The following is a 25317-nucleotide window of genomic DNA, read 5'->3' on the forward strand; positions in this document are numbered from 1 at the left end:
TCCCCTCAGCGCTCCCCGCCTTTCACACGCTCTCTCCTTCCAGGTTCCACTTCCAGGGCCCCTGCGGGACGACGCTGCCGCCGGCGCTGGCCCGGCACGAGTCCGAGATCATCGCCTGAGGCGCGGCGGGGGCGGAGCCGGGGGGGGGCGGCGCGGCGGGCGCCGATCGCGCCAATAAAGCTTCCGGCCGGCTGCTCCCCGTGTCCGCGTCTGACTGCCAGCGCTGGGGGCGGCGGTTCCGAACCGCTGGGCGCCGGTGGGGGGGCAAGGCCGGAAGTCGGCGGAGCGCTTCCGGGTCGCGCTGAGGCGGGTCGGGGAACGTGGCCATGGTGCGGCGGCGGCGGCGGCAGGAGGAGGAGGCGGCCCGCGTGGGCCCGGCCGCCACGCCGCCCTCCTCGGAGGAGGACGAGGGCCCAGAGGAGCTGTCCTTCGGCACAGCGAGGGCGGAGGCCGAGGCCGCGCGGAAGCTCGCAGGGGAGGCTGCGCGGAGGTACAGACGCCCCTCGTTCTCCTCCCCCCTTCCCGATTCCCCCTTCGCGCTGCGCTAACGGCGGCTCCCCCCCGCCCCTCCGCAGGCACCGGGAGCTGCTGAAGGAGAGGCGGCGGCGGCGGCAGGAGCTGTTCACGGAGCAGAAGGTACCGCGGTCCCCCCGCGGCCCGCCCCGCGCCGGGCCGGCCGGGCCCCGCGCACTCACCGTCGTTTCTCCGTAGAGAAGGAAGCTGCTGCCCGAGGCCCTGCTGCAGGAGCTGGCCGCCGCGCCGCTTGCACGGTGAGGCGGGAGGGCAGGGGACCACTGGTAGCTTTTCAGGGGCCTCCGGCTGGCGGTCGGTCCGCGGTGCCTCTGTGCAAAGCCGGAGCCTGGGGGCTGTGGCAGTAACGTGCTTTCCTCTTCCCTCGCAGAGCAGATGAGCCGAGCCCCACAGCTGCACCAGGTACTTTGAACGTTCCATTTCTGCAGCTCACAGCAGAGAATGAAGGTGGGACCGGACCCCCTCCCCTGCTTCCAGCAGTCCATCTATTTGTGACTGAGGGCAAGGAACAGGAAAGCGCTATAGCTTCTGGAGGGTACGCCTGAGATTTAGGCCTTCCTCTTCAGCAGCCCTGCTTTGAGGGCAGCACTGCTAGGTTTTATCAATCAGAGTGGCTGAAAAGTGCCTTTTGGAGTTACAGGTGGATGATCGTTCACAGCTTGTGTTGCTTCTTTCCTATTCCTCTTTAATTACAGTTCCAGATTGTGTTTTTGGGATATTTTTATTTGTTGACTTTTCCTTAGGTAAACATCGTGAAGGGAGGTCTGCAAAACAGAGTGAAGACCACAGCCCAAAACAGGTCAAGAAAAACAAAGCAGGAGGCACCAGGTATGGCAGGAGGAGATGTGGGGCATCAGCTCAGTGCGGGAGCACTGCTTCCCCCATGCTCAGGCTGAGGGAGGCAGCCTGCAGCTGCATGTCCGGGATCTGTTTTTCACTTGATGTTAGCCCTGCTCTTGCTCTAATTGAAACAAGTGTGTGCGACTAAAGTCTCTTTCACTGTGCTTCTGACCTCATCACAGATGATTCTGTAGGGGAAAGTTCCTCCAGCATCTGCTCAGAGGAGTTTGAGACTCCCTCTAGTCAGGGCATGTGGCAAGTTGACTTAAAAAAAAAAAGTACTGCTTCAACTTTTGGCTTATCATCAAACCAGTACAGACATCTGTCATACTCAAGTATCAAAATATTGACTAGCCCATGTTGTTTTGAGTTCTGTAAATATGCCACAGGGATTCACATCTCTATTTAACTAGGTCAAAAGGAAACTATATTGCTGTCCACTTGAAAGATGAGAACTTAACAGGCCTCCACCAACAAACAGCAAAAGACTTCATCTACAGTCAACTCTACGGCCCAGGCACCAACCGAACAAGCGGTAGGCGGTTTTCCTTCTGTCTGCATCTGGATTTGTCTCTATTCAACTTCGTAATTAATGCTCATCTCATTTCAGCAAATGAATTCTTTTCCATTGCAAACAAGAAAGACAAAGTTAAAAAAGCTGCAGTTCAGTTTGTGGACAAATCTTGGGGTAAGTAAGTAAAAGAATAAATGAAGTGGGTCCTACTCCATGCATATATGCCTAAATTAGTGTTTTGTTTTAGGTTGTTTTTTATTATAGAAACAGTATCTTGGTCTAGAGCTATGTTTACTCATTGAATTAAATGCTTTACTAACTGTTGAAGGTTTATAGGCTGAGCTGCCGAAGTCACTTCAGATCTGTGTAAGAGCTTAAAGCAGATCTGCTCTGTGAGCAGAGGGCAGTAGAACCCTTTTCTCTCTGTTAAAAACTGGCGTTATAAAAATGAACGAAGACAGACTTAACATCAGTTCTAGCCTTACATTGCCCATCGGTCACAGAAACAGATTCTATGTGGATCATAAAGTGGTATCCCATTGTAGTGATAGGACAAGGGAGAAGGGTTTTAAACTAAAAAAGATTATTTACTCCTTGTGGTGAGGCACTGGCATGGGCTGCCCAGAGAAGCTGTGGTGCCCCATTGCTGGAGGTGTTCAAGGCCAGGTTAGATGGGGCCGTGGGCAGCCTGAGCTGGTGGGTTGCAGCCCTGACCACAGTAGAGGGTGGAACTAGATGAGCTTAAAGGTTCCTTCCTTCCAAATCAGCCTGATTCTATGGTCATAAAGATAAGGTATCAATATTGGCTTTTCCACTTGTGCTTTAAAGTGAAAGCACTCCTGCACCCCATCTTGAAGGGGACTGGCCAGTGGCACCAACATGTGCCAGTGGAAGCCTTCTGCTGTATTTGAAATGTGACCAAGAGGAAACTTATCAGCTTTCCACTCTGTTCTTCTGCCTAGGCTTGAAATGCTGCAGTAATATAATGCCTTGCTGCTAGTCACTCAGCTGGGCTAAGCAAATGCTTACGTTCTTACTGGTTTGTTTTTGTTTTAAGGGCTAGAAAAAAAGCAAAGAGCAACAAAGTTTACGAAATACTGGGTCGCAAGAAGGGTGACGAGTACACTTTGAAGACAACTTTTTCAGAAGATGCTATCAAAGGACTTGTACTTGAAGTTAATTTCTCATGGCCTACAAGTAAACAGGTGTCATCTCCTCCCCCCCTTCTCCATCATTACTACTCTTTCAGCTTTGGGCAATGGACAGTTCCACAGTCATCCTGGTTGCCCTCTGCATTCTTACCTCCCCTGGCAGAAGTTGTTGGGGCAGCTAAGACACTGCTGGACTTTGTTCCATGAGGCAACTCAACTGCAAAGAATAAAGATGAATTATTTCATACTCCGGATGCTGTGCTTCTTAAAACCATACGTGATATTATTCCTGCTTTTTCAGTACCCACCTCTCTCAGGAGAGGTAGCAGGCTACTATTAGAGTCCTTACATCACTCCACATAGCAGGGCCACTTCTGGCCAGGCCCGATTACTTTCAAGGAATATAAGTTAGTTAGTTTTTTTTCCCCTATCTTCAGGGAGCCTTTAACTTGCTGCCTTGATTTAGCAGTGCTAGCTCTGCTTGCTTCATGGTAAGAACACACCCTTTACCCTGACAAGGGAAGTGTACTGTAGGGTCCAGCAGTGAACCACCGTTCTAGGATAAAACTAGAACAAAGAAAATGTAGCGTACGAGTCCATGCTACCACGTATGTAGAAGTAAGTTTTTAATGACTGGTTAATTATGATATCACTACATTTTATTGCAATATAGTACTATTTAAGCACTTTTAAAAATGCAAGGTGTACAAAGATTAAATTAAGACTGTAAATTGACTAAATATTTGGTTTTTATATAAATAGGTCATAACCACACTGTGTTGACATGTAATACTGTTATAATACAACAGTTAAACTGGTGAGTCTACACAACAGAAGCTGTCCGTAGTTAAACAAGGAAACAAAGTTGAAAAGACCATGTTAAAACAAAAACTACTAAGATCAACAGGTTGGGATTGTAAGTAGCAACAAACATATTCACTCAGCTCCTGAGTAATTCAAGTTTTACAGTACACATTAAAAAATATCATTTCTTCCCATCAACACTATATCCAAACCATCAGGTGTTTATGCATTTTGCAAATTACATTGATTGAACTATGTAACAATGGGGTGGAGGTTGGCAAGTCATCCTGCTCGACGTGTACATCACCCGCATGCTAATACATCCGCGTTTGCCGCTCTTCCGTCCCGCCGCAAGGTAGCAGGGTTTTTGGTTTGTTTCAGACAATCGTTGAGAGGATTTGTAGTTGTCAATTTGGATGCCTGACGTTACCAGTGATATTTTCCACTCTTAGTTGTCTAAGAGGTTTAAAGATGGAAATTCTCTCCTAACGCTAAGTTAGAAATCATTTGCATCATGCTGTAAACTAGGAAGCAACATAAAGCGACAGACTTGTCCTTAGTACATAATTAAAACTCCAAATTCCAGTCAGCAGAGCTGGTCTACTTTCCATAGTGAATACACCACACCATCTCACAGATCTTCAAATGCATAGCTAGTGTAGGTAGTCTTCCACCGTGGCAAAAGCACAGGATCCAATTCCCGATCGAGCCATCAATCCTAGACACTGTGATGCTTGCCCCATGGCCAGGGCAAGCGGTGGTTGCTTTGGCAGATTGTGAGTCTCTGGAAGAAAATTAACAGCAGCAGTTAAAATACCTCATTTAGTTTCATCATTTTCTTGTACTGGAATCTCAAAATTCATGTACTTGCTTCCGAAGCTTACTCTTATGGCAAAACAGCAGGAACGAGGAAGGCACACTTTGAAATTCTGCAGAGCTCTATTACTGAGCAAGCCATTTTTTGCTTGGAACCAATATAAACAGGTGAGCAGTATACCTGCTGCTTACACGCCCCCAAAACTCCCTTCTGCTCACAGGGCATTCAGTAACACTAAGCTTTGTCAGTTGCTCCGCCACCTCAGTGCTAGCCCCAGCAAACGATGCATGGTGAGAAGCAGCGTGCTACCCTGCAGCGACGAAAGGCGCAGACGTACCATGCACAAAACCCAGCAAGCCTTACCTAGTATTGCACTATTGAGTACAGAGCACACAGGTTCTCTCTGAATCGGGTCAAGCTGATTTCCAACGGGGCTGCTCCACGGATCTGAATAGGCAAGTAAACTGAACGCGTCCTGCGGAAAGACGATGACATCACAGCTGTATTGCACAGCGAGAGCATGGGCCATGTTCTTAACATATTTTGACTCGTGACTCAGAGCAGTCTCAAAACACAGCAAACTACTTACACACAGAGCACAGTTCTGGCCTCGGTACCAATTCTTGCTAAAATAGTACCTGTGATTCCAGTGACCAAGCTGCATGGTCAGAAATGAGAGAAGGGGACACGCTAAATTCATCTCTGCTTTTAACTGTACTGCGATATGAAGTTATTTTCTCTACCAGTGTGCTACACGGACAAGATAGGAGATGGTGCTACACCACACATGACTGGAATACTCTCAGACCAAAAGAAATCACATAAGTTTAAGCAAAACAGTGTTGTTAGGCAGCATGCTGCGAGAAGCTTCTGCCGGGCAATGCAGTTGCTCACCTCAGCAGCAATTTCAAGACAAAGCATACCTTGAGCATTTTCTTGTTTGCCGTGTTTTTGCCACATTCTCTTCTTAGTTGTTCACTCATCGCTTGCAATTCTCTCCCAAAATGGATCATTCTTTCAATAGCTGCTTGGCTGCCACCGCACAGTTGACGCCTTAACTGACTCGAATCTACTTCTGCAAAAACGATATCGTCATCACCACCACCACCAAAGTGAAAATAAGAATCTACGGATCTAGGGAATGCCCTGATTTCACTTTTAAATCACCTGCCTTCTCAGGAGGGAAGCACGGAGGGCCACAGATCTCAGCACAATGCACTCCTATACTGCACACTGCTGAACAGTTCCTTAACATTAACTTAAGAGGATTCAACTAGCTGCAGAGGCTGCCTGCTCGTGCTCTTTATTTTGCAATGGTTCATTTCATTTCAGGCTTATTTTGTCATCAAGTGGAACGCTACAATCGCTATCTTTACTATTTTGACAATACTACAAAATACTACTTAGTTTTAAGTATGTATTAATGCCATTTTTTAGTAGTAAAATATCCTCCAGCTTATCTGAAAATGTCATCTTAAGTTTACAACAACAGATTCTAACTAAAGGATTTATCCATTCCTTGCCATTTTTCACCAATAGAATCAAGTTTTTCAACACGATTTTGATGTACAGATCACAGAACCATTCATCCTTCCCATTTTAGCATTGCTACGTAGTGATAGATTTCCACCACGATTTCAAATGTAGTTTTAAAAATAAAATCAACGCTACACTTTTTCCTCAGAAGTAAGCGTATCAGCTCTGGAAAAAATCTGCCTACTTCGTATGACATACACAGCACTAAAGAGAATATGTAAGCACTTCAAAAAGCTGCAACAAATTTCCCAAACGGCACGGTGTCAACAAAGCAGCCTGAGGAGCCACACTGCTTTTTAAAAAGCTGAGGCACCCTCAAGTCTTCAAGCAGTGGTGTCTGCAGCCCATAGGCAGAAAAAAGGCCAGCATTAGAAAGCACTCTGCTCCCCACGCAGCCACTTCATGTCTGTCACAGCCTCTGTGGACAGGGATGCAAGAGAGTAAAGAAGTGTTTTGGTTCTTCTGTCACAGAAATGAGGCCGTGTTATCACTGTTTCAGAGCGTAACGTAGGGAAATGGAACATACCCCCTATTCGTGGCCAAAACAAAGTCCTATTTGCTCTTGAACAGCTGTATAGTATTTACAAGCAAAGCTGCAAGGTCAGCAGCAGCACATGCCCTTGGAACTCTGAGGCTTTCGTAAGTATCTGTGGTATATGTGTAAACTGACTGCTTGAGAATACGGTTCTGCAAATGCACAAGTGGCTGGGCTGGCCTCTTCCGTTTCTCAAGATGCAGATGGCAGGAGCAACCAGTGCCCAGATTCCAGCCTGCGTGCGCTAAGTGGTCTGCCCTCCATCCGCACTACTGGACAGGGACAGCGTGTGCCGTAACTGTCAGAGAAAACGGTATCTTTTTAAGCTGTGCGGTCAGCGGGTACTTAAATGTTCATTTGGCAGCAACATCAATGGGCATGACTGAATATAAAGCAGGCTAAGTAACATCTTCCCAAAGGTATTTCCTTAGAAACCGGTGCTAGTTTGGATATCCACGAGTGGCCCCTTCCCCCTGCTCCCACACTGCCATCAGACTGGCGACGTCAGAGGTTATAAGCTTCACATATAACAGCAGAACAACAACAACAAAAAAAATAAGGTTTCAGCTAATATCCTTAATTTTCAAGTTGGGAAGCATTGCAAGTAAAAACATAACCTTGTTGCCATCACTTAATAAAAATGTAAGAAATATCACTGCAGACCCATTTCTGTGTCACATTCTTCCATTTCGTGATCATGTTTAGAACTACCATTTAGGAAGCCATTGGATGAAGTCTCAGCAACCCCATTGGAGTAGTGATCTGTTTCCATGTCTACATCACTGCTGAAATGAGAGTAAGAAACACAAGTTTCATTCGTATTTAAACGCTCCAGGTTATGCTCTTTGCAGTTTCAGCATAACGCCTCACAACTGCTCATCCTGCCTGCTGAAATGCTGCTTTTATGTATTACCAAGGTGGACCACAGGTTTTTTCCATAGCAACCAGAAATACCAAAGCAGCAGGAAACGTTAAGGCTCTCCCAGCAAACATCAGCATTCAGGAAAATAACATTTTCACATTGAAAAATCAAGGTGTGTTCACCATTATTCAGGCACAAGTAGTGTAACACCTTCTAAACAGACAGCAAGAAATCCTTACCTTCTTTATGTATCTGAACAAAGAAAAAGAATACGTGCTGAAGAAACATCTTAGTGCTGTCTCCTCCCCTCCCCTTCTTTTTTAAAGCACAGCTAAGTAAATATCAAGCCTACTTTGAGAATGTCATATTTAGGTAAATAGTTTTCTCAAAAAAGCCTCAATCTCTCATTTACTTTCAGTGGAATTTCAGGGAAAAAGAAAGAAAAACCCAGAGCAATGACCAAGAACACTGAGACACTGAAAGAGAGTCAGAGGCAAATGCAGAGCATGCAGCTCTGCAACACACTTTGCTCACAGCAGTCACAAAGGCATTGTTAGAAAATGCCATCATGGCTCCGGAGACTGACCCTTCCTGACAGTTAAGCCCTATCCTATTCCAAAGCTTGTTCTATTTTGTCACGGACAATCTAAAACCTCTCACAAGACCAAAAAGATTTAGAACTTTAATAGCTTGCCGCCAATAGAACCAAAAACTATTCAGCTTCCTCTGAAGATGATGACCAAAAGGTCTCGTTAGCTGGGCAACGCTACAATAAAGGAACTGCCTTCATCCTTTGAGAAATTTCAACACTGTCTGAACTCTGCCAAGCTCTTCTGCAGAGGTGACTGCTGATACAAATGCAAATTGGGAATCTAAAAGGAAAATTGTTACTCTTACTTCCAGCCAGTTATCACTATCCAACTGAGATACATTTTTGTTGTCACATACGTCATTGTATCTTAGCTGTTGGGGATGTATCTTAGCTATGGGGAATGTATCTTGGACAATGCAACCAAGTACTTCTGGATTTCAAATCCAATCAAGTTGTGCTGCATCTGTGTTAACCTACAGAGCTCAACGTTTACGCCCAGGTTCATACATAATTTTCATTCTTTTCACAAGTGACAGGGATGGACAGTAGGCAAACAATTCTTGTTATGTGTGCAATGGAAGTGTGTCCACTTTCCAGATATATCTCAGTCGTGCTTAGCCTCTCGATAATGCACAAACTGAAAGTATCTGGATACCTCTTTATCGCCTACACAATTTCCCATACCATTCAATTCAACAGGGTAACATCCTTTGGAGTAGGGTGTATTTAGGTACCACCTTCCAAACAAGCTCTTTGTTTTGAGGGCCCTCAAATTAATGTCAGAGGTTTAATTTAAAACAAGTGAGCTAGGCAATCTTCTCTAAGCAATTTTGAAATTGACCATAAAGAGCTATAAGCAAGGTAATTCATTTTTCTTCATTGCATTTCTTTAACTGCACAGGAAAAAAAATAACAGTCTGTTGAGCCGGAGAAATTAAAACCAGAGCAGACTTGAGCAGTCACAAATGGAAGCAGTATTTCTCCCTTCCCCTTGGTCCCCTCCAATGAATGCTTTAACTATTCCTGGAAGCAAAAGAATTCCACTAAAACTCTTCTCTGTAATAAAAACAACGTGGACTACACAAGCGTTAATGTAAGTTGGAAGCATCAAAGTTTACTCACCTTGAATAGCTGTTAACCTGCTGAGATCTCGATACATTTATGTTGTTAAGCTCTGGTACATTCAAGCTGGCGGCTGTATGCTTACTGTGACAGTAAGATTGATGGCCTTTATTTGATATTACTCCATTACTGCAACTACTTTCAAACCCTGAAAGAAAGTTTTTATAGTTGCAATTAATTACCAATAAATTTGGAGATACCAATTTACACAAGTGAAATAAGAATAGCTTAATTGTTCCCAGCCACAAAATACTACACTCATCAAGCAAATAATCCCAAACAGGGAGCCTCCAGGCTTCAAGTATTCGAACCTTTAAGGCTTCTACAGTGCAGAAATGAAAACATTTAACAAATACTAGCAAATAGATGAGAAGTTTTTTCAGTTGTGCATATACATGAGTAAAACATCAAACTGAATCAACACAATCATTTAGAAACATTTCTGAAAGATGTGAAAATCTTTTCTAGGCCACTGTAATAATTAAGAATGAAAGCAGATATGCATCTTACTAATTGTTTATCGCATAATTATCTTGGTAAACACACAGTAAAAATTCAGTATTGAAATGTTTTCCATGCTGCTACACAAATACAACCCTCCTGCTTTCCTATGTAATTATTTTAATTGCTAACATTGTGCTTTGCTAAATGAAATTATACCATGCTGTGAAATTATGATGTCTGGTTAAAATCTCTTCTGACCCTTCTAAAACATAATCAATAAACTACTATTTGAAGCAAACATGTAATTGGCAGTCCTACCAAGCACAAATGTAGGAGCTCCCTGATATCAGCTAACACAGAAACAGGTCACAGGAAGGATTTATTATTAAAAAAATAAGAAAAAACGCAACCACTTCCTCCCCCCACCCCACTGCCACATTCTGCCACTCAGCAAATCCCAAATGTCTAAGCTAGCAACACCATTTACCAGCTTGCTTATTAAGTGGTGCCTCTGCTTTCAAAATAAGAAAGTTAAGAGGTGCTTTCAACAATACATCACAATAAGAGCCCGAGGAAACAACAGCGAATCTGAGCATAGCAAGACTGAAACACCTGAAGCAGCAGCTGGTATTCTGGATGCCGCAGGGAGGAGGAAAAACAAACAAACAAAGCTCCCAGTCTGCTCCAGTTTAGATTTAAGGAAGAAACAGAACAGAGAACTGAAGGCCTCCACACGCTACCAAAGCAGTACTGGCTTCAGAGATGACATGCTCAAGTACCATTTTAACAAGTCCAATCCCTGTTTGGAAGGTGCTGGGATCTCTCCATTGGCACGGGGCAGCTCTGAACATCTCCCACTGAAGCTTACCACCATAGGCACTTTCAGAAGGGTTTCTGCTGGCAGACACATTGCAGTCTGCACAGCTGTTTGTTTGTTTGAACCTAACTTGGCCACCTAGCTCCTGGTATTTCCTACTATTCCGTGAGCAACACAGGAAATGAACAGCACAGACTCCTTACTGAATTTCAGGCACCTTGCCTAAACCATAGATTAGCATCAAAACAACAACAGAAATTCATGTGAGAACCCCCTACCTCATAGAAGCAACAACTTCTTAAGATTTCATTTCATATATACACCTTCCATTTCCTTAGTGATTGGGAATAACACAGTTTAATTGTTAAACTTCATACTCCAATGCAAATCCTCAGCCCAACTAAAACAGTTTATCCGCAAGTTCAATACTTGTAACTTCATCCCATACTCAAAATTGTAGAAGCAGCTTTACAGATGCGGTATATCCTCCACATCAACTTACCAGAAAAGTGTGTGCTGCTCCCTTTGCCTGTTGCCAAATTGTGAATATTCATTCCATGGCTGGGGCTCATGCTAGGACTACTAAAAGACCGTGGGCTAACAGGGTAACTATCTTGAGATTTTGGACTGTGGCCTCCCAAACACCGCATTTCACTGTCTGTACCATTCACCATCTCTATGAACTGGCGCACCCTAAACAAAAGACAAAGAAGTTAAGCTAATAAAACAATTTAAACACTTCAATTCACCAATGATAGCAGTGATTTTAGCATTAAATACACTTTAAAACAGTCTGACTCAACAAAATGCTGGATGTCACTAACCCAATTATCAACAAAGTGAGTATTCAGCCAAAACAGGCAACTACAAAGTTGACGAGGGAGAAGAACAGGAATGTTATCTTTGAGGATAAATTCTGGCAATAAGTCCTCAAAGTTTAGAGAACTGAAGTGTATTTTTTTGGTTCAAACATTTTGTTTTATTGGCAGGGGCAAGTGTATTTCTTGAGAAGGATACATAATTCTGTTGTCATGCCTGTTATTTCTCTCAAAGAGAATGAGAACACACTGACTGCCTAGAACAGTAAGGATTAAATGATAACTTTTTAAACATGAAACATTTACATCGGAAAACAGTTTAGTAAGCAAACTCACATACAAACCTTCCCTTTAGAGGTGGTTACTCTTTGTCAATTTCATTTTAAGTAAGGAGATTTTACAGTGGACTTCGATGAAGCTCAGAGCTACTTGCTTAATGTTTTAGGCTTAGGTAATCTTAATGGAGTAGGCAAAATTTAGCAAGACGGACTTAGAAAAAGGTAACACTCAGTTGATGTTAGAGTGAAGACTTTCATCAAAACGTTCACATTCTGTGACAAGTCTGCAGTACTATCACATGAATTCTGTTCAGCACTCGAGTGTGACAGACTTCAAACATTTCAAGTAAATTAACTGAAGGTAAAAATTCTAGTGCTTTGATCTTAGGTAAGGAGCAGATTTTTCCCCCACATTCTAACATTATGACATGATAAATAATTCTGGAGGATCAGCACAGCTAGCAAGTAGAAATGCCAGAATGAAGGTGAATATTGCATGCCCATGAAGCTATGAGGACTCTTTGGGATTACTGAATTTTCACAGTATTATCCAGAGAGGTTTGCAGTTCAGTGACAAGGAGTGCAACAACTCATCTTAAAGAGGTGCCTAATGTCAGTCATTTGGAGGAACAGACCAACTTATGCCACAAGACTCTTAACCTTCTTGTACACGATACTGTATCAGTTTACGTTTTAAGTTTTACTCGACACTGAATCTGATTAAAATTCGTTTTAAAAAATATAAAAACTTAGTTCTAGAGGACAAGTCTACAGCAAGATGTGAATTATGCTGCAAAACAGGACCTTGATGACAAAACCTACTTTAACACGTAGCAAATAAATATAGCACAAAGAAAAAAAACTACACATTTTCTAAAAAATGCTGCTTAACTAAGTTTCTGTGAAAACTTTAAGTAATTGTCTTTTCTCAGAAGGTAATTGTGTCATCTATAAACACACATCTGTATAATTTGAAGACTCACTTTAATGCAAATAAGAGATTAGGATTTCTTTCTAGTAAACTTGGATACAACTGTTGTGTTGTTTCAATGGCTTCTCCCATTCTTCCTGCTAAAACCAATTTCTGAATTCCTGTTCACCAAAAAACAAATAAGAGATTAGGATTTTTTTCTAGTAAACTTGGATACAGCTGTTACGTTGTTTCAATGGGTTCTCCATTCATCCTGCCAAAACCAGTTTCTGAATTTCTGTTCACCAAAAACAACAGTTAAAATGACAGCTAATGGATTAATACACGTAAATTAGTTATTAAAAGACACTGCAACCATTCATCAACAGAGCTGTTCATTAAAAAAATAGCGTAAAGAAAAATCATGCTTCCTTAAAAAGTTCAATAGGGAAACTGAAGCTATACTCCACCTACAGGCATCTAAGCAAGTACTAAGTAAATACTTTTAATGTCAGCATATAACTGCTTTGTACTAGGACTGCTCATTTAGAGCTAGATTAAGATTGGAGACACCATTCTGTGATATATTTCTCAGTTTCATACCTTTGTAAAAAGCACATACCAAACTATCGTCCCCCACGAATATCCAAATTACTTCCCACTCCCAGTGGTTCAATTTTGGCCAAAAATTTAGTCTCTCACCTGCAACACGTGCTTAAAGTCAGGTTACAGATGACTAAATCTTTCCACAACAGATTTGGCAGCTTCAGTTAATGCTTCTGTTGCAGTAACCTGGCACAAGCCTCAAACAGCCTCACAGCTCTAACCACCAACAGAGAAATTGATCCTAATGAAAAACAACCCAACAGACAGGCTATTCTTCCACCAGAGCAGTTTCCCCATGTGCTATGTCATGCAGTCACACAAACGCTTGTGTTCATACAGCAGGGATCAAAATGAATGGGGGAAGGCACTGTTTTCATCAGGCTGCCAAACAGTACAGCCACAGCAAGTGAGAAGCAAATCACCACTAACTCCCCTTGTCCTCTCTCCCTTGACTGTAAACTGGAAAAAGTTCACATTTGCTTTAACGTATAAAGCATTTTCTAAACTCTAACCCTTATCATCGAGATAAAAGTTTAAAGTTTTATCCACGGTTTTATATTCCCATTTGTGAGAGATAAGGGTCAGTCACAAACACTACTATACAGACATTACACACATTTGTTTAAGACAGATCACAATTTTCCATTCAAGAGAAGGACAACAAGTAATTTACCACATCCTGCTACATCAAACAAGCTCCAGGAGCATTAGTGCAGAAGTTCATCTTAACCAGCTGTTCATAAATGAGCAGCTTTACATGAAAGCAAAGAACTGTACTATGAAACAGCGCTGAAAGAAGATTCTACAACGATGCTGAAGAGAAAGTTTTATGCAGTATCTGCTTAAGGGAGAAGGGAAAAGAAAAAGAAAAGATGTAATGTGCTTTCCAGCCTTACTTTGTCTATTTTTAATGGAAGCTAATTCTTCTAGCACAGTCTGGTCTGTAGACCTGGCGAATGCCTCTGCTGTTGCACAGTATCCATGGTGAACTAAGTAAGATGACACCATTCTAAAAATAAACAAAAACAAAACCCAGAAACATTTATTAACGAGATATGCAACTGAGAACTCCTTGAATGAAAAACTTCTGTTTCTGGAAAAAAAGTGACAGAATCAAAGATTCCTATTTGAAATTCAGAAACTTCTGTACAAGTCAGACTAAAGTAATTCAGTTAAGATTCAGTATCATCTCCAAACACAGTACTAATTCAGCAAAAATAATTTCATTATGATGAATTTTAATAAAATTGTGATCCAAAGTTCGGACAATCAAAATATTGCCTGCTACTTGAAAGCTTCTTTATTACTCACGATACAGATTGAAGCGAAGTTTCTTCCACATCCACTCTGCATTTTCACCAAGAAATTAATGCAAAGCCAAAGCCACCATTTTTGCACTTGATACACAGAAGAGCCACAACCTACACTGGCACGCCAAAGGCTAAGAATGCAAAGGAACATTTCCAGCTGCTCAAGTATTAACGCTGGCCATTGTGCTTCTGGCAATTTTTCCAAAACGCACCAACCCAAACTGGATAGGTCAAATCAGAATGGAAGATTTACACTTATTACAAATTCTTATTTAAGTAATGGCAGAGAAATCTCCCTTGAAAAGCATCTACTCATGCTCAATTCATACGTATTTATCAAGCCTGTTATGTCAACAGAACTATTTGTACTAGGTTTTAATGTTATCTGCCATTTTTTGAATAAGACAACAGGTACGGCTTCTTAAAGACCTTTGAAATCAGAATAACTTTTTTTTAAGTAGGCAATATTCAAAGTCTTACTTCTGAATCATTGTTTGCCATTCTCCTTCCCGATCTCCTATTGGAAATCTGTCAATCTGTGCTTGAATTTTGGTTCTCCATTCTCGCATATAGTCTTCAATATCAAATACAAATGGGTGCTGTCCAAAATTAGCATCCACAACTTCTCCTGGTGTTTGGAGTCCTACTGTAGGGTACAAGTTCGGCTGCAAGAAATTTTTTAATTAGTTCTCTCCTCTTACACCAAATTCCATCCCCCCACACTTTTTTTTTTTTTTAAACTCTGTAATAATAACCCCAATGCTACTAGTAGCATGAAAAAGCAAATACCTCTGGATCATCTGTTCAGCACTTAAAGCAACTTCTACCAATCCAGCAATACAATGACTGATGAATTTCATTCCCAGTGGTCACAGTTCTTTATCTTGAAATAAGTAAGCCTTAGTGATCATTCTCTTTCTAGTCAGAAAAGGCACTTTTTAAACTGCGCTAGAGTTTACAACTTTTGGTTTAAATTTCACAAAATATTAAGTACCAATTGTTAAACAATTTTCAAAGACCAAGATTAAAATTTCTTTTAAAAGAAGAGAACAAAAATTTAGCTTACAAAGTGGGCTATTTTCCTTTTGGGGTGAAATACTTAAAAACATCACTGAATTTTAGTGGTGAGAACTGACAGGACAGAGAACTCACTAGCCTCAAAGTCCAAGTGTAGTGCCTAAGAAGAACTGTAACAGCACACTGAAGTTCTCATGAATTCCTCCACTTGTATCTAAAAAAAAAACCCTTAGAACACTTATTGTTGTCTCAGTTTTATTTTCTGCTTAGAGATTACGTCTCAATGCAAATTTGAAATATGCCAAATACAACAAAAGTAAAGTCTGTGGGTTGAGATTAAACTGACCTTCTTAAATGCAGCTGGCATCTCAGAAACAGTATGGCAAGCAGTTAGCTTTTGGTTTTATTTTTCATATATATATCATACTTACACCGCAATCAGTGGTGGTATGGTATAATGGTATGCTGATCTACAGAACTGTGTATTGAAGAAGGCAGCTACGAGTAAGAAGTTATCAGCAGATAGGCCTCTAAGAACCTGAAGCCCAAGAAAATTAAAAGAAAAATACTCTGGTTGTTAAAACCATGCCAAAGCCTCTCTTGCTTCTTCCACATGCCTCTGGCTTCACAAATAAGCCTTGCTTATAATATTATCTAGCCTAGACTAAGTAACAAAGCACAAGTCTTAAGCAATCAAATCTAATGAGGAAGGGTCCAACTTCAAACTTCAGATGAAGCTGTCAAGAGTTGTCCTGTGCTGGTACCATGTGCTGGCAAGTACTCCTGCTGGCATCCCACAGATCCAGGACAGCGGCAGCAGCTTCCTTCATGAAGCAGCCAACCCCGTGCCACCAGCTTCATTTTTCCTTATTATCTCTCCCTGCCTCCTATGGTCAAAGCTAACAGAGCAGCTGGCCAGATGGAACCATTACACTCTGCACCCTAACCAGATTAAATCAGAAATGAACTGGATGAGAAAAGCAAAGTTAGTGCAGTACCATGCCTGTACCAATAGCATAAGGAACACATTTATAGTGATTTTAAGGAAATAGAATGTAATTGACTGAAAAGATTGAAGACTTCAAGTATCTGCAACTTCCTCAAAAAAAAAAACACCAAAACTTTAGTATGTTTGATCTTATGAAGCAAACTTGTAATATTTTTGAAAGCTAGGCATCAAGCATGAGTTACACTGACAGTGTCTTAAGTAGCCAGCCCTTCCACATATGCACAATGCTGGTGTTTAATGAAGCACTGACCTTTACATAAGGCACACGCCTGTCAAATCAAGTACATGATAACTAATTGTGTGTATCATTTTCTGGAGAACTTTCACTAGAATTGTCTGAACACTGAATACATTGGTGTAAAATCAAAAAACTTTTTGCTTTGATTTAAGAAATCATCATTTAAATGATTAAAGTATCTGATTTTAAATTGGTTAAGAGGATTTTCAGTGGAATTCTCAGAAATACAAGCCAAATGTGAGTTATATAAACTGATGTTTAGATTTAATTCATAGGAAAGCTGTTTGAAAATGCACTTATCTTACCGGTAGATCTGTGAAAGCAATACCTGTAATAAAGAGAAAATTAAGATTAATTTCTGTATGTCTGGGATGTAGTCACATTTTAAGTATATCACTATACGTTCAGAAAACTTACCCAAACTATCTCAAAATAAGCAATTAAGTACGATGACATTCATGATGCTCAGGCACAACTGATGTGCTTGAGCAATAAATGGCAACATTTGGCAAAAAATTATTTTCATTCAAAAGCACTTCATTTGCCCACAGTTTTTCCCAATAGGGCCAAAGCTTCAGCAAGCATCATGCAGATACGCAGACTAAGAAATATGAGAATTCTTGCTAAGGATGAAAATTTAGAGGAAAAAAACCTGAAAATATTTTTTCACGTGCATGTCTTAATGTTGAGATGTCAAGGCTTAGCCATGTCTTGCTTGCTATTATTTCTCTTTGTAAGTAGGCAACATCTTCACACAGCACATGCCTACAATACTCCCAACCAGGGTGGTAGATGTTTCATTCTAGCCCACCCCAGGGTGATTTGTTTTTTGAGCAGAATAGCTTGATATTCTGTTATAAAATTAAAAGCGCCTATCCACCCACAGGACCAAGACACCGATGCTGTCGTCTCAAGATTAAAGAAAAATCTGACCTCTATACATTTCAGGAAAGCAGATTAAGGGAAAAAAGCTGTCATTTAAAAATAAATAGGAGGAAGTTTACTTTTGACAGCCAAATAGTAACAGTATTTCATGATCCCCTTTATCGTTGAAAATGCAACTTCAACTTTTAAAAGAAAAAAGTACACAATGACTCAAAATCCACTTACCCCTTCAAACTTGCATTTATTTTTATAATCACCGTCTTTTCAAATTTAAGATTAAAACATAGCTTTTAACCTTTCGTCCTAAATTGTACCACTGCTTTTTATCTCCCTTCTTCACCAAGACTTCAAATCTTGAGAGCAACTGAGTTCTTGCAGCTTTGGTACAAAAGGATGATGTTCCTGGTGAATATTTCATAGAATCATAGAATGGCTTGGGTTGAAAAGGACCTCAAAGATCATCAAGTCTCAACCCCCCTGCCAAGTGCAGGGTCGCCAACCACTAGACCAGGCTGCCCAGAGCCACGTCCAGTCTGGCCTTGAATGCCTCCGGGGACGGGGCATCCACAACCTCCCTGGGAAACCTGTTCCAGTGCGTCACCACCCTCTGTGTGAAAAACTTCCTCCTAATATCCAACCTAAATCTCCCCTGTCTCAGCTTAAAACCATTCCCCCTTGTCCTATCGCTATTTCCTCTCATCACATCTCAAAACTATCATTTTACTTATTACCTGTTCACTTATTTTTTTTTTTAATTAAAGAGTTACAAAGAACTTTGTTTGACACATTTTGACATCCAACTCATTCTTTTCCAAAATGACCACAACTGTCACTAAGATAAACAATAGTTAAGTGGCAAGGGGCAAGTGTTTTTGGTGTCAACTCCTCCCCTCCCAAATTCTCTCTTTTTTTTTTTTTTTTTTTTTTNNNNTTTTTTAATTAAAGAGTTACAAAGAACTTTGTTTGACACATTTTGACATCCAACTCATTCTTTTCCAAAATGACCACAACTGTCACTAAGATAAATATTATTTCAGTGGCTATGGGCAAGTTTTTTTGGTGTCAACTTCTCTCTTCCCAAATTTTCTCTCTTTTTTTTTTTTTTTTTTTTTTAAGAAGGGGCAAGGGGAATTTTCCTCTTTCAATCCAGGGTTTCACATTTGCAAAAATAATAGCCTAGCCCTTCCTGAAGTATCAAATCCCAGGCTGAGTCAGACATTTTTAATGCTTTTTTTTTTAATTCCTTTTATAGGAATCCTGGACACAAGAAGCAACAACACAAATCTCTATTTTTTTCTTCCCCTTAACACAGAATCAAAACTCCTGTTTTAGAAAGTCAGTCTAGCAAAGCCCACATCAGAACAGGTTTCCTGTCAGGCTTCTTTCTGAAATCCATGAAGCGTTTATCAGACTCCCTACGACAGATGACATTTTACTCACCTCTCCTCACCTATGCCATTCTGTTCCCCTCTTTAAACAGATTTCTGTCACTTGAGAGTGTGATTTCACAGTTGGCCTAACCTACTCTGTATTAAGACTTGCACTGAAAAAGAAATTCACAATTCCAAGGTCTTGGGACTTGGAAAAGAGACCCTCTCTCTCCTTAATGCAGGAAATCAACTTTTTTTTTTTCCTTTTCTCTTTACACTACGTATCTTTGCTCCTTAAATTGCATTAAGTTACTGCATTCTTGTATATTCAGCCACCTTCAAACTCCAGAACTATTTGTCTTGCACAATGCTGAAGTTTATCGTAAGTACCTAACAGACTTAATGGTAGCACAATTTGTGTATCTCATGGCATTTTCCCAACTACGCATGACTCCAGACGGGGAATCCAAAAGACACTGTTCTCCAACATATACTCAAAATAATGCTAATTTTATATAGGGTTTTAGTGAAGGTTAAGTGGTCCCTATACAACAGAAATGAATTTTAAAAGATGAGGGCTGCTCCAGCAGTAATGCCTCCTGTTTTATGTCGGTCTGCAACATCAGAGGCAGATGTTGGTGGTATGGCAGTAGAGGTTGAACCTTACCATCAATATCCCATTACATTTTGTTGCCACCTGGCAGAAGGCAGCAGAGGGGTAGTCTGACCAAATGGCATCCAACATAGAAGTGCGCGTGAAGCAAAGGCGTGTCAATGAATTCCTCCATGAGGAGGAAGAAAAGATGGCACCCACTGACATTCGTCGATGCTTGCTGACTTTACAGAGACTAAACAGTGGATGTAAGCACAGTGAGGCAGTGGGTGGTGTGTTTCAGCAGTGGTGACAGCAGGTCAACTCTGCTAGTGCAGATCGTTACGAGTGCAGCATGCAGGCTCTTGTTCATGGCTGCTGAAGATGCACAGCTAACAGTGGTGACTACATTGAAAACTATAGCTTTGTAGCTAAGAAAAGGCTCTCACAAATGGTGTTACTGTGCTGTTTGTATCAACTGTAGGTTCCATGGAAATAAAGAGGAAGGCACTACTTTCAGAGCAACCTACGTATCCATTCTCCTTGTCAATACTCTTATCCATTACCTTCTATTATGAGCATCAAACACTTGTATCTTAACAGTTCATAAATGTAGGTTCTATGGATGGAGATGCTACGGCAAATCTTTCCAAATTCACAAGGCATGTAAGCGCATGCAATATGCATGAAATTATTCTTCACAATTCTTCATTTATTTCACAGAATATGAGGTTACTGAAAGAACTATTCAAACGCATTGCTCCTAACATGAGGAGAGTTTGTGATTCAAAATACACAGGAAGCATCAGATTTACAGACATAATGCCATCATTAAAGATAATGTTTCTCCATACCCAAGCTATGTCCATTCTTTGTGTAGAAGCACGTATTGTTGATAAGGTTGACGCAACAACCAATGACATCACCCGTAGTAAATGTTGGGCCATAGGGTTGTCCAGTTCCAGAGGAACAGAATGAATGTCCATCATCTCCATGGTAACCATATGAATGTTTATCCCAACCTAGAGAAAAAAAGCATTTACAATTTATTCATTTCCTTTATTACAAAATAATAGAAAGACAAAGCAAAGTTAGTATACTCTATCCAGGATAGAAAGATCAATTATTATACTCAGCCTTCTAAGATTTCTTATGTAACTAACAGAGCTGTTTCAATTAAAAAAAAAACACAACAGCTTCTTTTATCAAAATGGCTGAACAAGTGGATCCATTTGCAGTACTTAACAGGCAATCCAGATTCAGAAAACACACTTTCTCTTTAAGCAAGCATGCAAAATTATCAACACCGAAAACATAATCAGCTTTGAAATTTCAACATTGTAGCTATCTGTAGATCCGACATGTTCTGTAAAGCAGTGAAGACCTTCCTGCTCTCTCTTTCATCTTATGAAACTATTGCCACCGTATTTCATAATCAAATTCTTCCTGACTAAAGCCCAAACACGCATCTCTGGGGAAACATTTCAATTCTTGATCATTCTTCATGACAATTTGTCAGCAAACAATCTCTGCACATTAGCAGAGTCTCTAGACTACAGTGGCACTAAGTTTTACCACCTCCACCACAAAAAGGAGGAAAAAAATATTGATACAGGTGAAAGTCACAGGCAGCAGGCAAATCATTATGTATGCAAATATGTCGCTAATTTCATAGGCAAAGAAGTTGTAGAACCAGTTAAGAAACCTCACTGCTGTACTAAACAAATTCACAGCTTTTAACTCAATACAAAGCAAAAATTCCTAGAAAAGGAGTAAACTTTCAGGCACCACAAAATGATTCCTAACAGTTCTATTAAATGCCTATTCAAAATGACAGAACAAGATCTCTACCACAAGTTGCCAGTTTCACTGAGTAATATATATTCTGACTGTAGGAGTTTATACAGACAATTCCATAATTATTTTTAGCAGAAGATGACCGTGGATTTATTCTCTCTTCAATCTGCTGCATAAAATTTTCAAAGAATTTTCATACTTAGGTATGAATCACTATGACCCATGCCAGACACGTACACTGTAGCTTCAGACGGCACATTAAGCATCTCCCAGTAAATGAAATACTCAAAACTAATGCAGTTATATTGATCAGTTGTACCTTTTTTAATTATTTGTATAGTATCCTAAATGATACTCAAAAGAGACTGAACACGGTCACATAAAGTCAATTTCACATGATTTTATACTCTGTATATAGCTAGTTCCCCAAGAAAACAGTTCTTTCGTAAAAGACGTCTAAAAATGTATAAAAAACCATGCACACACACAAAGCTTCTTTAAATACTATACAGAGATACTGCTGACAGCTGTTAACAAGACTGTGTCCTTGACTGTGTAAGGCAATGGAACAGTCAAAGCTTGAAACTGTGCTATACATCCTTCCTACTGAGGTCAGAAAGGTAACAGTCTAAGTGACAGTAGGAGAGCTCATTCCATGTTTGACAAGAAAGTTGTTTTTTTTTTTAACCTTCAGAGCTCATCTTTATCATTACAGTTTACAGAGTAAGGAAATCTATAGCTTCTTTTTTTTTTTTAAATCAGGAAACATGATTAAAACTTTTAAATGTATTTCTTTACTGAACAGTACCTCCATAATGTTGTCAATGTACAGGAACAAATATGCCGCAACACAACAGAAAGCAAAGCTTTCTTACCTGCAAGTTTTACATACTGCAGATAAAAAGATACAACACACAGATTCCATGCTACACTCTCTAGTGCTTACCACAACTTTCCTATCAAGCTCAAGTATATTTCAAACCAAAAATGAACCATATATGTTACTTACCAAACATAAATAGTACTAAAACATACCTGGTAACCTATTCATGTTGACACCCTGTGCCGAAAGCCCAATCCCCATGTATCTGTAAAAATGAAACAAGAGAAGAAATTTATGTCTCTTACAAAAATCTTTATACATGCGGGATGTTGCCAAGAAACATTGCGCTCTTTAATCATACACCAATTAAGCCACTAAGATGTCCTTTAATACTGGTACAGCAGCAAGGGAACACAAGAGAAAAGTGATTCCTGCTGCTATACATTGTTTAGTACAGATAGTCTCTGTAAGGGTGGACAACCATCTTAGGTTACTCATGGAGGGTACTGACATTACTTAAAGTTCAGAGCATGAATGAAGAAAGTGGCCTAACTGCATTTTTATTCAACGTATGCAATCAAGTTTTGCAATCTGGATTGAGTCATTTTATGAAATGCATGGAAAACTGCATAGTTTCAGTAGCAAAATGTATCCTTGCGTGATACTTACGGAAAGATCAAATTAAAACATTAAAGGCCTGGATCACAGAGGAGAACACTATCTTAAGGAAGTGATGTTACTTAGCTGTTAGCAATCTGCTGGCAAATGAAAGAGGGAAATTTTTTTTATTTTGCTGACCGGTAATCCCAGGTCTAAACAAGTTTTTGCTAGGTCAATCAGACCCCAAAGCCAAATTAACAGGAAGTTTCAATAAAGTCAGCATCCAATACAGTTTTTAGTAATTTAATAGCAAATAATGGCAAGTAAAAATGAATAATCCCCCGTCCCCCCCCTTCCTCCCTCCCAATAACAGTACTTCAAGTGAGCGATATCAGTTTTACTTCTGTTTGTTACACAAAAGTCGCTTCATGACCATGATGGCAGGAAACCAAAAAGAAAAACACCACAACGAAAAATTAGGCTTTTACCAGCACACCAAAACAAACAAACCAAACAAAAAAAAACCCTGCACCAGCTAAAGCAGACATCACCTAAACTTAACATTTCTTAGATTATCAAAGTATGCAAATTATTTTGATAATAGTACAAATTAGCATAAATGTACCATGAACTACTGAGTAAGCCATACTAAAAAAATATATATTTTCCTGTACCAGTTTGAAAATAGCTTCGGACAACAAGCATGACCTTTGTATTCTCATTTAATAAATGCAGTTTTTAATGCATCTGTTCCACTAGGAAACACAAGTTAATCTGCTATTTAAAATATGATCCGCACAGAATGAAACTGAGCAGGAAAACACAGAAGTCATATGCTTAACTGCATAAAGGGTTTTCTGCTTTTTGTAGTGATCACCTCCAATAGTAACCCTGTCTACTTCTATGTTTGACATTTTATATCAGCACTCCTCTGAAAATATTAATTACGATATCAATTTTCTTTACCCTCCAACTCAACAACACGGTGAAACGGAACCTCACAAACACATGTACAATCTGTATCACGTTTAGGACTACTGAAGAGCTGAAGCAAAAAGCCAACAAACAAAAGCAGTAGTCTTTGCTGCACTGTAAATTACATCACTAAGAGACCACTTTAGCAGAGACAACAAAACAATCCTAAATGAAAGCAACAAGTGGAAAACCATTGATTTTGTCTTAAAAAATGAACACAGAATTGTTACAAGGGCAGTCCAGAGTTTGATACATGAAGGATTTTCAGGCAAAGACTGAAAATCCTTTATTGTAAAGTCTCTTGTCGGCAAATTCAAGACATTTTTTATTTTTAGATAACCATCAACTGCTGAAAGCCTTTCAAATCAAGTCATTTAGAAGAATTTAAAAAATGTTCAACCCAATCCAAGCTACGTTTCAGTATTCATACTGAGACAAGATTTTATACAGAAAAATGGAAGATAATTGATAGAAAATGATCACCTAGGAAACATTTTGGTACTACCTGTGTTTTCCCTTAGATGAACACAGAATCATACAGGTTGGAAAACACCTACAAGATCGTCACCTCCAACCATCAATCTTATCTACTCAGTTCCTTCACTAGACCTTGTCCTCATAAGACATTCTGCATCTTCTGAGCCTCCTCTTTAACTTGCTAAGAACAGTAAAGGTAGAGTCACTGAGTAGGATATCCAGCAAGCTCTATACAGTCAGGAACAAGGATTCTGCCCCTGGTGGTGACTAAAGCACGGCTGACACCGTATCGATAAGGAGATGGCTGTCTTCAGTACATATTTTGCCCCAGGATTCACTTAAGACTGCAGAATGATAACAACAGTGCATCAAAGGGACATGGCATTAATAGAAATTCAACCAAAATTATATTGAAACATTTCAAATAATTGACACATTTACTGTAGACACCCTTCAGGAGGAGAAAGGAATGGCTACTGTTTATGGTTCAGAAATGAGCAAAATTAAATGCTGATCAATTTGGCTAATATCATCTGTTACAGTTGATGGATAGTTAATCAACTAGTAAAACAAGATAAAGTAAATTGAGGGGAGATACAGTATCATGACGTACAGGTTTTAGATTCTATAAAATTCATCAGCACAAGTTGTTTTGATGCCAAAAAGCTACATGTAACTGCTTAATTTTCTTCCCCCAGCAGCACTAAGCTACGTAATTTCAGACTTTTTGTTTGCTTTTTAAACCAGCTTAGCTCATATTTAGGTCCACAGTCATTACCCACAGTAAGACTTGCTTCAGTGAGAGGAATTACTCAAATTAAGATTCAACTCTTTTCTGCAAAGTAAAAGAAAAGCAAACATCAAAAATACAGGCATTATGGCATGTACTTTTATTCTCCACTAAACCAAAAAGCTTGGGCTTCCTTGAAGTGAAGTGTATGAGAAGCAGTAAGCTCACAATAACTCTTTCTTCCTCAAGTGTCTTTCCATACAATGAGCTAAGCTCACATTTTTGCTGGGGCCTAAAGTTTTATAGCACATAGGTTT

The 25317-nt window shown here is 40.2% G+C and overlaps 3 protein-coding genes across 11 annotated transcripts in view; 2 read left to right on the plus strand and 1 right to left on the minus strand.

The window, feature by feature from the left end:
* SIRT5 (sirtuin 5) overlaps positions 1-196 on the plus strand; it is a 7422-nt gene extending 7226 nt beyond the window's left edge. For 4 of the 5 annotated variants that reach the window (XR_002435449.1, XR_002435448.1, XR_002435447.1 and 1 more), the window contains one exon: positions 44-76. Coding sequence is in view for 1 of the 5 variants with exons in the window: in XM_021387968.1 (XP_021243643.1) it covers positions 44-119 (76 nt within the window). In the remaining 4 variants the exon portion in view is untranslated. Of the gene's footprint in view, positions 1-43 lie in introns of all 5 variants that reach the window. The other variant, XM_021387968.1, reaches the window with a different exon arrangement.
* NOL7 (nucleolar protein 7) lies at positions 291-3283 on the plus strand. 2 transcript variants are annotated; one of them, XM_021387970.1, is made up of 8 exons: positions 291-490; positions 576-636; positions 712-770; positions 902-978; positions 1275-1359; positions 1785-1906; positions 1982-2059; positions 2943-3283. In XM_021387970.1, the coding sequence occupies exons 1-8, from the start codon at positions 327-329 to the stop codon at positions 3014-3016; spliced, it is 720 nt and encodes a 239-aa protein (XP_021243645.1). In that variant the 5' UTR covers positions 291-326; the 3' UTR covers positions 3017-3283. The 2 variants fall into 2 exon arrangements, with proteins under 2 accessions (XP_021243645.1, XP_021243646.1); XM_021387971.1 differs by having other exon boundaries at positions 902-933.
* The window catches only part of RANBP9 (RAN binding protein 9), a 36737-nt gene continuing 15065 nt past the window's right edge, over positions 3646-25317 (minus strand). Inside the window, exons 3-14 of one of the 4 annotated variants that reach the window (XM_021387967.1) lie at positions 22431-22483; positions 20453-20620; positions 17057-17079; positions 14968-15152; positions 14074-14186; positions 12645-12753; positions 11068-11258; positions 9305-9452; positions 7392-7513; positions 5581-5732; positions 5021-5132; positions 3646-4624 (exon numbers count right to left, since the gene is read on the minus strand). In XM_021387967.1, the coding sequence (XP_021243642.1) occupies positions 4494-4624; positions 5021-5132; positions 5581-5732; positions 7392-7513; positions 9305-9452; positions 11068-11258; positions 12645-12753; positions 14074-14186; positions 14968-15152; positions 17057-17079; positions 20453-20620; positions 22431-22479 (1503 nt within the window). In that variant the 5' untranslated portion in view covers positions 22480-22483 and the 3' untranslated portion in view covers positions 3646-4493. The remainder of the gene's footprint in view (positions 4625-5020; positions 5133-5580; positions 5733-7391; positions 7514-9304; positions 9453-11067; positions 11259-12644; positions 12754-14073; positions 14187-14967; positions 15153-17056; positions 17080-20452; positions 20621-22430; positions 22484-25317) is intronic. The other 3 variants (XM_021387966.1, XM_021387964.1, XM_021387965.1) reach the window with 3 other exon arrangements.

Source organism: Numida meleagris, chromosome 2, assembly GCF_002078875.1.
Source record: "Numida meleagris isolate 19003 breed g44 Domestic line chromosome 2, NumMel1.0, whole genome shotgun sequence".
NCBI classification, from domain to species: Eukaryota; Metazoa; Chordata; class Aves; order Galliformes; family Numididae; genus Numida; species Numida meleagris.